This window comes from Babylonia areolata, chromosome 32 (genome assembly GCF_041734735.1).
Source record: "Babylonia areolata isolate BAREFJ2019XMU chromosome 32, ASM4173473v1, whole genome shotgun sequence".
NCBI lineage: Eukaryota > Metazoa > Mollusca > Gastropoda > Neogastropoda > Buccinidae > Babylonia > Babylonia areolata.
Genome location: NC_134907.1, coordinates 19,529,088 through 19,542,891, shown reverse-complemented (window position 1 = coordinate 19,542,891; position 13,804 = coordinate 19,529,088). Strand labels below are relative to the sequence as shown.

General features: G+C 39.6%; 2 protein-coding genes across 2 annotated transcripts in view; one reads left to right on the top strand and one right to left on the bottom strand.

The window, feature by feature from the left end:
- Positions 1-5,425, top strand: part of LOC143276480 (neurexin-4-like) — a 54,244-nt gene extending 48,819 nt beyond the window's left edge. Inside the window, exons 25-26 of the mRNA XM_076580995.1 lie at positions 509-661; positions 1,617-5,425. Of these exons, the coding sequence (XP_076437110.1) occupies positions 509-661; positions 1,617-1,807 (344 nt within the window). The 3' untranslated portion in view covers positions 1,808-5,425. The remainder of the gene's footprint in view (positions 1-508; positions 662-1,616) is intronic.
- On the bottom strand, positions 2,456-13,398 carry LOC143276481 (myosin-2 essential light chain-like). Its single transcript, XM_076580996.1, has 6 exons — positions 13,294-13,398; positions 13,141-13,168; positions 10,107-10,247; positions 9,094-9,258; positions 7,051-7,128; positions 2,456-6,398 (listed from the first exon to the last, which is right to left on the bottom strand). The coding sequence occupies exons 1-6, from the start codon at positions 13,381-13,383 to the stop codon at positions 6,370-6,372; spliced, it is 531 nt and encodes a 176-aa protein (XP_076437111.1). The 5' UTR covers positions 13,384-13,398; the 3' UTR covers positions 2,456-6,369.
- Between the last annotated feature and the right edge of the window lie 406 nt (positions 13,399-13,804).

Here is a 13,804-nt window from a genome sequence, read left to right as displayed (position 1 = left end):
AAACTTGTCTTGTCATTTGGTTGAGACGATAAACTGAGGTCCCATGAGCAGCAGTTGGTGCACTGAAAAAGAACCCATGGCGACATAAGTGTTGCCCTTGGGTAAAATTATTGAAGGAGAAATCCACTTTGATAGGTACACACAAATATATGCGTGTTGGGCTGGGCCGTAAGAAAAAATACTAACAATAGAAATGAGGTGCTGTGGCAGAATCAGTCGAGTGTTGCACATCTGACCCAGTGTTCACCAGTGGTCAGGATTCGAAACCCTGTTTCATAATGGTGTTGCGTCCTCTGGGGAAAGGCACTTTACCGTCCGGTTTTCCTCACTCCACCCAGGTGTGAATGTGTACCTGACTTCCGTTGAGGAAGGTTAAAATGGCGGAAGGACAAGATTAGGCCCCGCCTTCCTATGCCGAGCCCTAGACACAGTGGATTGGATATGAAATTGCTGCCCCCAATGAACGTAAAAGGATACAGGACCTTTGACCTTTGACCTGTACGTGCAGATGGGGTGCGGGAGGACATGTGCGGCTTTGAGGAAGTGACGGTGGTTCCAGAGCCAATCAAAACGCGGCCGTACCGGGGACCCATGTTCAACGTCACCTACCCCCACACCCCGCCCAAAGAGTTGTCCTCCGAGGAACGCGCCATTATTGGAGGTGGGTGCACGGTTCTGTCATGTGAGGGGTGTAATTCTCTTTCCAAGTGGTGTTGTGTTGTGTGTTCTATGTGTGTGAGGGGCAGATGGGGAGGGGGGGGGGGGGCGCGTTGCAGTGTGCTGTGTTTATTTGTGTTTGTTTGGGGGGATGCATTGTGCTGTGTGTGTGTGTGTGTGTTGGGGGATGGGGGGCAGTGTGCTGTGTGTATGGGGTGTAGTGAGCTGTGTGTGTGTGTTTGTGTGTGTAGGGGGCGTGGCAGTGTTCTGTGTGTATGTGTTTTGTGTGTGCGAGTGTGTGCTCGTCATAATGTGAGGATGGCAGTTGTTTCTTCTCGATTGATTCTATTTTTTGAGGATAGTTGCTTTTCCTTTGTTTCTGGATGATTGTTGCTTCTGTTTTGTAACACGTAATTTGTGGAGTGCTGTGAGGGATTGGTTGGTATTTGAATCGTCATGATTGTTTTCTTTCTCTTGTTACATGTGATTTGTGAAGGGCTCTGAGCCTGTGTGTGAGTAAACAGCACTATCGAAGAGTACTTCTTTTTCTTTTTTGGTAAACATAATTTGACAATACATTCTAAGAAGTCAAAGTCTCCATTGTAACACCTGTCTGCATCAATAATCTAGTGTCTGTTGTCTGTGTTGTTTGTGGGTGGTGTCTCCAACCTCCTACACACACCACACACCCACACATTCTTTTATCTTCTTCTTCTGACAGCTGGAAAATGTTAGTTAATAGACAGGAAGGAATTAACTAAAAGGAATCATTGTTCAGTGCATTCAGTGCTTTTTCAGTTCATGAATCAGAAACTCTGCATTGGACTCGATGACAAAAGTGCAAAAGATAATCATTTATTTATTCTGTGTTGATTGTGTTTTTGTTTTGATGTTGGATATTATGATGGTAATGACGAAACATCCACGATTTACAAATTTTTGTTGTTGTTTTTTTGCAGTGTGTGTGGCAGTGTTCTTCCTCCTTCTCATCATCATCCTCATCTTCGTCTTCCGATCGAGGTTTGAGGGCGGGGATTACGAAACGGAGGAGGCCACAGGGGCAGAGTTTGCTGACGATGCAGACACGGCTATTGTGTACAATCAGACTGGTTTACCAAACATGACCACTAAGTATGAATTCTTCATGTGATTCTTCTTTCTAGAACCCTGCCAGTCAAGTCTTTGGTGGCTCTTGTCACTTGTTCGTTTCATCACCGAGAGCTGGTCTGCTGCTGTGCCTTTGAATTACCTCCCATCTTTGTCCCAAAAGAACGAAAAAGTAAAGAAGAATCACTAGTCTGGTTGATTGATTGTTAATTCCCTTTTGGTGTCATATACTGTACCATGTCAAACTGATGCAAACTAGGCCTATCAGTTTGCTCTGCTTGGCCAAATTTCGCGGGTTGATTGATTGTTAATTCCCTGTCAGTTTGTTGTTGGTTATTCAGCAGTTAGTCGACCAGGCTGGTGGAATATTCAGTTGTTCGTTAGTTTGACTGATGGGGAAGAGAATTGCTAGTGTCTTATGAAGAAACCAGACGTTTTACTACTGTTGAAAAGTTCATATCTAACATATCATCTTACATGTATGTGAATACTCCATAAAAACATTCCATTTCAAACATTTTTGTTCTTGTTTTTGAAATAATGCTATACATATCAGATTATGTTTCTTTTATTTTTTTTTATTGTATCACATTGTTGTTTTTGTACTTATTTAAAATCTTTCTCTACAAAAGAAAACATATCATGGATTATGCTGGCAGATTTTTATTTTTTTTTTGAGGGGGGGTTATCGTTTTGTATAACAGGGGGTATCATTTTGTGTAACATTCAAAACATTGATCTGTATATTTTCTTTCCTCTGCCATCTCTCCCTACCCTGCCCCCTCCCACTTAGCTGAACAATGTCCCGCAAGATTTGTGGTCGATGAACAGGACAGTGCATGTGAAAATTCATTGGATGTGAATTTCTCTTTGCGACATTGCCAAATTTGTATCAGGAAGTGCTAAACTGACCAAATTGATACGAATCCTTCTTGCATTTTATGATAATCTGTGGATCTGTTGGAATACAATAGGTCATCTGGTTTGGGTCATACTGGACGAGACCGAGCAGGATAGTGAAAAATACTGAGGGATAGGATTGTACAATGTTAAACTTTTTTCTCTTCTCCTGTTTGATTTTCTATTGACTGATGAATAGGAATATGCAAGTGTTATACCATTTTGTCATCTATCTCCTGTTGTAGAATGCTGGCTTTCAAGATTATGCAAACAGTGTTCGATTGGATGATGTGCAAATATCGGTGTGTATTTGAAATGGCGAGTGAATGAAAATGAATGTGGTCATTCAAAGTGTACAGTTTTTCTGTATCTGCTTGTGTACAGGTAGGAGATGTATAAAATATCCCAGAGGATTAGACAGTGAGCATGATTTGAAAAACTCAATAATAATCTTTAAGCTGTTCTTGTATGACATTGTGGTGTATTCTATTTTTACCCTCTCTTGGATTGTTTTGGTATGACATAGAGCAGATTTCAAACTAACGTTGAATTTGTTCAGATCACATAGGACTGGTTCAGAGATAGAATGGTAGACTTCTCTGAGAGCAGAAGCGCTCTTGTTCTATTTTGTCATTCACACCATGACAGGAATGTAGCATGATGTGAAAGTAAATGACTTTTCCCTGATGCTTTGTGACTACAGTCAGGGTGAAATATAAAACATGATGAGCGTTCAGTATCTTGTCTTGTGCATAGCTAGCTGGATTAAAGAAAAAAGAAAGAAAGAAACAAATAAGGTATCTTTTATACCATGCAAGTATAAGAACCCATGGCAAGGAAAAAGTTGTTTGATGCAGTTAAATTCTGCATAAAATTCCACTTCAATAAAAATAATATATTTTTTTTAAAGAAGAGAAGAGCTGAAAAACTTTTAATTTGAAAAGCGCTGAACCTGAAGAACTTTAATTTGAAAAGACATGAAAAAATCAAAACCAGTTTTCTGTGTACGATTCTAATTATTCTCTATTTTTTGTCAGATACACTGGAAAGTGTGTGCCAGTCAACACAATTGACAGTTGTGTGTGTGTTAGGTCATGTGTATTCAGTATGCAGCTGCATTGTACAAATGAAGCCCTTTTATAATAGACAAAAAGTGTGTATTGTAGCAGTTTCTCATTCATTGGTTGTGAGAAGAAAATGGTTCATGCAGGTAATGTTGTTATTATACATTGAGAGTCCTGCCTATAGCTTGAAAGCGTTAATTGTGTGACAGTCGCATGATTGAAACTATTGAAAGCTGCTTTTTTTTATGTATCCATTGTATGAATGGTGGCTTGTGAGCAAGATAAATAGAGACTGTTTACATGTGGAAAATATTTTGTGCAAATAAATATTTTTACTGAACTAAAATGTTGCCGTTTTTCCTCTTTTTTTGTTGTTGTTGTTGAAAAAAGAAAGAAGTAAATTGGTAAAATGGAAAGATTGCATGGTTTGTTGATAATTTTGATATTTTATAGATTCTTTTTTGTTGTTTTTAGAGTCTGATATATATGAAGAGAAAAAGAAAGAGAGAGATGTATGTAGTGCTTTGTTTCCTCTTGCCATCAATTATGTTATGCATCTACAACATCTATCTTGAACAAAAAAACCCAACAAATGCATTATATCAAAGAATATTTTAATACAGACTGCGTAAAAAAGGCTGGCTTTTGCAAAATATTTACATCAGGAATGATCATTGCTAAAGCTTCTCACTGCATACGTCAACCCCCAAAAACAAGTCGTGCTGATGAAAGACCCCACAGATCTGGGAAACCAAACTACCACACACACACACACACACAGCTGCTGTTGTAGCAGGTGAGAAAGAACACTTGGAAGTAAAACTCCTGTGTCCCCTCTCCCTCCCCTCCCATATGTGACAATTCAGTAAGAATCTGTTGCAAACAAAAAAAAAAGAAAAAGAAAAAAAGACCCTTAAAATAAACGATTTTAAAAAAGAAGAAAAACTGAACACCTTCCTTTATGGCGTTAAATCAGTTTCAGTATGGAAGAACAGTAGCAAAATCATTTGTGTCCAATACAAAAGCTAGCTGGTGACCAATTAGACAGGAGAGGACTTCATATCCACTGAACACACATCTTTAACATATCATGTCTTAAGTTGAGCTCCACTCGCTGATCAATAATATACAAACTTTTATACCAGTGATAATATTCAGTGTGGTGCTCAATACACAAACCAAAAAAAACAAACAAAAAAAATAAAAAAAAACAAACGAAACAAATAGAACAGTAAAATTAAGTAACTTTGATGATATACTCCCCCCACCAACCCCTTGCAAAAAAAGAAAAAGACAAGAAAAGAAAAAGACAAGAAAAAGAAAAGAAAGATGATCAGCAAAGTTCACAGATCTGGTGTGAGAACCATGGTGTGAGAACCAACACATGGTGTGATACAGCACAAAAACAACAAAATATAAGAATAAAGCCTCCCCAACTCTCTCTCTCTCACGCATAATCTGACCATATCCAGAAACTGTAAGCAAGAAGTACGTACAGATCACTGTGAGCAACATTATCACTTCACATCTCTCTTCTGTAGCCACTCAACACAAAGCTTTCTTCTGATTTTCATGTCATGGAGGGCGCTGTAGACGTAAAAAGAAGAGAGGTAATTCACTCAAGGGAAGCTACTAGCCATTGCTACTTTGATTTCTCTGCCTGGGCGGACAAGTACTTTGCAAATAACAGTAATCAAGAGAGGTAATTCACTAAAGGGAAGCTACTAGCCATTGTTACTTTGATTTCTCTGCCTGGGCGGACAAGTACAAGTACTTTGCAAAGAACACGAATCAGACCACTGCCGGAGTCTACGCCAGTGGGTGGCAGGAAGTATGTTGATTCTTGGGGGTAAAAAACCCCCAACAAAAACAGTCCTACCAACTTTGATTTGTTTTTCTTCATTCACTAATTTAGTAATACCAGCCTCTTCCAGTCTTTAAAACAACAACAACAAAAAAAGCAACAAAAAGAAAAGCAGAACTTACATGATTCAGCTTTAAAGCATGGAAGGTCAAACACAAAATAAAAACTCTGATGAAGACAATTAACATACAAAAAAACCCCAAAAAAACAAACATCAAAACCCACCCAAAAGCACAGACCCTACGATCAAATTTGACAGCAAGATTCTCGCACGGAAAAAAAACCCCCAAACCAGCACACACCTGTGGATCCACTCCAACACAGCAGTATCAAGCAACAATCCCCAAAACAGTATACCAACTTCGAGACACTTCAGCAAAACATTCCCTGCATATAATTCACTCAAAACAGCAAAAAGCCTATGAAAGCACTAAAAAAACAACAACAAACAACAAAACAAAACAAAACTGCCAGAAAATTGGTGCAAGGTAAAGAAATAGGAGTTACAATACACAATCACTGATACTATTAAGTTTGAAACAAACAAAAAAGAGATACAGTTTGTGCGTTAATAGCTTAGTAACTAAGGTTGAAAGGCTAAACTTTGTATATCAGTATCTTAGACAGCAAGAAATGCTGCAAGACAACGCATGCACTCGGAACCAAGAAAGCAAAACACACCAGCCGTTGCCAGCCACGGATGAATGGTCCTCAGACGATGGAACTCGCACAACAGCGGCACGCACACACACACAGGCCTGACTTGTCACCCCTGGTTTACCCGTTGCGAACCATCTTGATCAGTTCTGTGGAGAGAGAAAAAATGTGTTCATGAGACTGCACGGTTAGGTCAGTTTGAGTGAAGGTGGTTTTCACAACTCCTCTACCCTGCAGTCATCACGTTCAGGTTCTTCCTTCTTGTAATATTATTTTTCATCAACACATAACACTCAGCATGTGCTTTAAAAAAAGTGAAGAAAAAAAAGAAAAAAAAAAAAGGACAATGTAATCTCTTCACATGTCAAATCAGTCTTGCATAAATGTAATGCTGTTTTTCATCCACAAAATAGTAACCAGCAAGAGCACTAAAAAAAAATTTAAAAAAAAAAAAAAAATTAAACTCTCTTCATAGGTCAAATCAGTCTTGCCAAAATAATGACATAGTTTTATTGCAATAAAGTATTTCCTCACAACCTTTTGTTTCCTTAAAACATCCCCACAACCCTTTTTTTTGGAAACATAACTTATAAAAAAAGAAAAAAGAAAAAAAAGAATAATGATACAAATAATAACCAGAGCACACACCATGCTTTAAGCACTGCACAATATATAACAAACTGGTTCGGGTGAACTTGGTACAGGTGTGCACTGTGAACTGGGGGCAAAACCCCTGTGGCCTGCCTGCTTATCCACTCCACCATCAAGACACAAAAGACTGAGGAAGAGACCGACACCCACCTTCATAGTTGATGTTGCCTTGAGAGTCCTCCACACCCTGAATCAGCTGGTCCACCTCCTCATCATTCAGCTTCTCTCCTACACACACAATGACCATAATACTTAATAATAATAATCAGAAGAAGAAGAAGAACATTAATATCAATATTAGTAATAATAATGATACTACTACCAGTGGAGTGTTGGCCTAGTGGAAACGTGTCCGCTTAGGAAGCCAGAGAACCTGAATGCACTGGTTCAAATCCCGCAGTCGCCAGCATTTTCTCCCCCTTCACTAGACCTTGAGTAGTGGTCTGGATGCTAGTCATTCAGATGAAATGATAAATCAAGGCCCAGTGTGAAGCATGCACTTAGTGCATGTAAAAGAGCCTTTCCCCAAGGACACACGACCGTGCTGAAAATGTATATGCGGTAAGCAAATGACTGTAAGCCATCTACTCATTCATTGTCCGAGCATAAGACAGTTAATTCCAAAAGATGTAGATGATGACTTTTCTTCCAATATTTCATTAGCCACTGAAAAGATTCTGAATGATTATTCACTGCTTTGAATGTTTTCAGAAATTTTAAACTCCAGTCCAGTTGGTATCCTCCTTTGATGTATCACAATTAATGTGGTTATTTATATTTACATTGTTGTAGGTTAATACTTGTTGATATGCATATACATATTCTCCTTCCCATGTCATTCAATACACATCACAATCTCTTTAGACTTTTTCTTATAAAATACTTTTCCTCTGATACATAACATGAACACTTTTCTTACACTAATGTTCACATGCATTCCCTTTCCTTTATCCACTACTTTACTCCTTTCCGTCTAAAAACACTAATAATGAATCGACGTTAAACTGAAGAAAACGAGGTATTGACCCTTGATTGCTGCAGAACACTGGATCAGAAGGACAAAAGCTTAACCAAGGCATCAAGGTAATGATGACACTGGTAAAAATCATCATCATCGTCGTCATCATCATCATCATCATCGGTTTCTCCCATGGAGACACACAGCCCTCCTTCTTCTTCTTCTGCGTTCACTCGTATGCACACGAGTGGGCTTTTACGTGTATGACCGTTTTTACCCCGCCATGTAGGCAGCCATACTCCGTTTTCGGGGGTGTGCATGCTGGGTATGTTCTTGTTTCCATAACCCACTGAACGCTGACATGGATTACAGGATCTTTAACGTGCGTATTTGATCTTCTGCTTGCATATACACACGAAGGGGGTTCAGGCACTAGCAGGTCTGCACATATGTTGACCTGGGAGATCATAAAAATCTCCACCCTTGACCCACCAGGCACCGTCACCGTGATTCGAACCCGGGACCCTCAGATTGACAGTCCAACGCTTTAACCACTCGGCTATTGCGCCCGTCACACAGCCCTCCATTCTGCTTTCTTTTCTGTAACACATGCTGCTGTAATAGTCACTGACATTCACGTTTTTCTGTGAAGCCAATACAGTGTCCATGAGGGTCTGAGTACGATTCCTCCTCTCGCCCTTTCTCCCAAGTTTGACTGGAAAAATCAAACTAAGCGTCAAGTCATTTGGATGAGACGATAAATCAAGGACCCGTGTATAGCACGCACTTGGCATACTAAAAAAAGAACCCATGGCAACAAAAGGGCTGTCCGCTGCTGGCAAAATTCTGTAGAAGAAATCCACACTGACATTGTCATCATCATCATCTGTAGAAGTCTTCCACAATGACATTGTCATCATCATCATCATCGGTTTCTTCCCTGGAGACACACAGGCCTCCATTCTGCTTTCTTTTCTGTAACACATGCTGCTGTAATAGTCACTGACATTCACGTTTTTCTGTGAAGCCAATACAGTGTTGCTGTAATGGACACACAAATATAAATGCATGCACTCAAGGCCCGACTAAGCGCTTTGGGTTACGCTGTTGGTCAGGCATCTGCCTAGCAAGTGTGATGCAGCGTATATGGATTTACAGATGTAACAGATATGGCAATGCGAGAAGGGTACGCATGCACACACACACACACGATCTGACCCTGTGCAGGGACTCACCAAGGGAGGTCAGGATGTGACGGAGCTCAGCGCTGGTGATGAAGCCATTCTGCTCCTTGTCGAACACGCGGAACCCTTCAATGAAGTCCTCCAGAGGGGGCACGCTGCGGTTCTTGCTGATGGTTTGCAGGATGGGGAAAAACGTCTCGAAGGAGATGCGTGCATCTGCAGCAAGCGTACAGCGTGTGGTTAACTGCTAGACGACTGTTCATGATGTACATGACAAATTTATATGCAGACCTCACTCAGTAATAAAATGTAACGATACGAAACAGGTCAACAGAAAGAATACATATCAAGATCCAGCTTTTCTATTTCCTAATCAACTCCCCTTTCTCGCATGTAACATCAACATTTTTTATACTAAGCGTGCATTTACAGAAAGAAATGTTACTCACACCAACTTTTCGTATCATCACCATTCCACCACACATATACGTAAGAGATTAAAACACCCACAATCATACATTATGACACACATGCCATGTCCCTCTCAATCCCTACTTAACCAATCAATTTTCTTTTTCACCTTCTCTTGATAATAGAACATGCCTGCAACAAAACATATCCATAGTCATGCACATGCACGCACACTCTACACACACCCCTCCCACACATACACACACATACAGGCAAACACACTCACTCACATACACACACACTAACACAATGACTCATGAACACAATCACACTCACTCACACATTCACACACACTAACACAATCACACATTCACACACAGTTTCCTCTGGTTCCTTCAGTCACTGCCAGCAACAGGTGTAAATCATTCAGACAGGAGAGGAGGGCCCATGTATGTCTGGTGCCACTGACCAGGGCACTCACTCACACACACGCACACACACACACACACACTTACAAACTCACACTTAACCATTCACACACACCCCTAACCATTCACACACACACACTTTTCCCCTGGCTACTTTCAAGCACTGCCATCAACAAGCGTCCATCAGTCTGACAGGCTGCACAATGTATGCCCAGTTCCACTGACCAGGGTTCTGGGAGTATCCACACTTGCGGATCTCCTGTTCTGTGGGGTTTTGGTGCAGGGCCCGCAACACATCCCCCAGCTGACTAGCTGCAATCTTGTTATCTCCCCTGGTGTCAAACAGGCTGAACGTTTCCTGAATCTCTGGAACCCATTGAGAGAAGAAAATAAATTATCAAACTTTATAGTTGGGTGTGAAATCCATTGAAAAGATTATATCTCGTACTACAATTGGCTCTAAAACTCACTGAGGGGGAAAAAAAATCAGAAAAAAAATCTGGATCTATAATAAGCTCTGAAACCTATTAAGGAAAAATATAATAATATTATAATCAGCTCCTGAAATCCAATGAGGAAAAAATCATCTACAACTACAATCAACTCTGAAAACCACTGAGAACAAAAAATTATCTGGAGTTACAATCTGCTCTGAAAACTGTTGGAAAAAAACACCACCCACCCCCACATCCCCCATAAAAAAAACCCCAAAAAAACAAAGCAACCTGCAACTACAACCGATTCTGAAAACCATGGGAAAAACAGCTGGAACTATGTAATAGTCACCTGTGAAAACAACAAATCATTGTCTGGAACTATTTCTAGTCTGTTTGTTACTCGTCATGTAGTTTGTTTATTGGCTTATTTTCAGCTGTTCAGAACAGGAAACAAAATTATGACAGGAGACCAATCAAGTGCACGTCTGTCTGACAAATCACAAAACCAGTTTCCATATAGTCTGGACCAATAAATACATCTTTCGTGCATTAAAAAAACAGATTAATTATAAAACATGAACCTTCACAAAAGGTTACAATTATAATGATTATATGAGGCATATGTGCCAAGTTCTTGAGAACAATTTCACAGAAATTTACTACCGCTTAAGATGCGCTGCTGAAAATTCCTCATAAATGTACTATTTCAGTCAGAGTTAGTGGGCTAAACTTGCCCTAAGAGGACGTCTGTGTATGTCTGTATGTGTTTGTGTAAGTTTCTCATTGTATGTGTATATGTGTTCTCTCACTTCATTCAAAGCCTCTCCGCATATGTGACTGGTGAATTTACTTTTTAAGTGAAAAAAAGAGACAAAACCCAATACACTATGTATGCAGTATGATCAAGCAAATGTTCACACAACACACATGTACATACATACATACACACGCCTAAAAAATGTAAGCCTGTGTGCATGTACATTCATGTATACTGAAGCATACAAATGTGTGCACAACAGTCTGACTGTATGCGTGTATACTGTGAGTGTAAGTAAGTACATGTGTGTCTGTGAAGGAACCCATTGAAAAAAAGTAAATGTGTGGATTCAAAATGTGGAGTGCTGGTTTACGCATCCACCAAAGAAGTGAGAGAATCTGAGTGCACTGGTTCTAATCCCACTCTCACCAGTAACTTCTCCCCTCCACTAGACCCTGAGTAGTGGTCTGGACACTAGTCATTAAGATGTGACAATAAAGCAAGGTCCCACATGTTAAAGAATCCAAGGCAACAAAAGGGTTGTGCCTGGCAAAATTCTGTAGAAAAATCCACTTTGATAAGAAATCAAATATCCTCACAAAGGCAGAAAAAAAGAAAGAAAAAAGGTTGACACTCTGAATGTAGCGATGTGCTCTCTCTGGAGTAGTAGCCTAGCCTGACTTTCACATAGAGACACAGTTGTGACAAAAAAGTACTACAAGACAATATATATTACAGAATTCACACAGATACACACACAGACATACAGACACAGACAGACACTCAATTTATACAAGCAGCTTAAAAAAAAAGAAACAATAATCAAACTTTACAATAACAAACTCATGCATATAAAGTGCACCCCCCCATACAGATACACAAGCAAACATACAGGCATGTACTCATCTGAATATTACAGAACAGAACACATACATATATCTATCAGGGACACACGGACTGTCTGAGACAACTGACAGATTAATAGAATTTATTATTTTCAACAATGATATGGTTCACAGAGGTGCACAAAATATGTCAGTCATGCTCTCATGAACACTGTTTCATAAAATTAACTCAACACTACAACAGTGTATCTTATTTTATTATTATTATTATCATTATTATCAAACAAATGAAATATATAAATTTGAAGATTTCAAAAGCAGCTCAACACTGAATATTGACAAGTTTTCTTTACTGCACCGGGTAAATCATCTGAGAAGCAACCACAAGAGTGTCTTGCCTGGCATGATATGGTGACTAAATAAAACTACATGATAGAAGGCGTATGTGTGCTGCTCTAAGTTCATGTAGTATGTAGTGAACAGCTGAATGGCAGATCCTATATTCCCTGCCCTGTGTAGGTCTACTGAGCCACCTGTCAATGCTTCCTTGTCCAGCTGGGTCCAGTCTACTGGTGTCTGGACAAAAGGAGTATTCATGCTGGTTCACATTCCTCTGTGTATCACTTAATTGCAGGCTCTGATGTTGGTTGCTAACCTGCTCATTAACAGTTGCACAGTCCATTCATCCTGGCATGTCACTGTGTCTCATTTTAGAAGCAATAAATGTACAAAGGTGTTAAAACAATTAACAAAACAAAGAATGTCAGTTGTGAATCAATTTTTGATGATTTTTTTAAAAACAACAAACAAGCCCATAAGTCTTAATGAATGAATTAAACACGCTTTGATTTAGAATTACGTCAACTTTTGTCCCTTGACCACTGTTGAACTGTTGTTAATGATGATGGAAGGAGATCAAAATTCTAAAATCCGTTAGAATAATCCCTTTGATAAACTGACATGTTTGAAAACCTGAGGGTGTGGCACGTTCGAACTCATGGAAAGAATTTTGCACTGCGATTGCCATCTCTCCAGAAATCAAAAGCCATAAATGTACGATATACCTTGTCAACTACATATGACGAGTAATATCGACGATTTATCAACGTAAATGCATGCAGTACATTCCAGAACTGAACAAGAAAGACAGTCGCTGTCATAAAGTTCGTCAAACCGACCGGTAATTTACAAAGTTCACTGGCTTCGACAAGTTCTCTTACCGTTCAGGTCGTCTTCTGTGTATTTTGACTGCAACACAAGAAAAGCAGATTAAGCAAATTTCAAGTAAAGTAAACATGTATAAACTCATCATTTTTCATGTTTACACACATCGGGAAAAACAAATACTTGAAGCACACGAAAGGATGTCTTACCATTTTGTTTGCTCGTCTGCTTTCTGTCGAACTTCCGGAAGGGATATGAATATTCAGAACTGCGTCATAAGAGTGGAGTACCACTATCATTGCCCATAAAAGGGCATTTGGGATCAATACACTATGTAGCTGACTTGCAAAATGATGAAAACATAAACAAAACAATTATCCAGCTTCTTTCTAAAGCTTTGTCGCATACGTGGGTTAGCCCCAAACTGAACTGACTCGTCATTTTGTGAGTCTAGACGTGGTGCCGATATTGGACTGTATATGGCTGAATAACCTGACCCGAATTCCTTGCATTCTTATGACATGAAGCTCTCCCACTAGAGTAGTGTTCCCTGTTCGTGGAAAAAGGTGTGTGTGTGTGTGTGTGTGTGTGTCCAGTCTGTGTGTGTGTGTGAGAGGGGGTGGGGGGTGGGGGATTTTGAATAAATAATGAACATTCGAATTAAAAAAAAAAAAAAGTTCAACTTTGTGTAGTGGGCGCAGTAAAATATGAAAACACGAT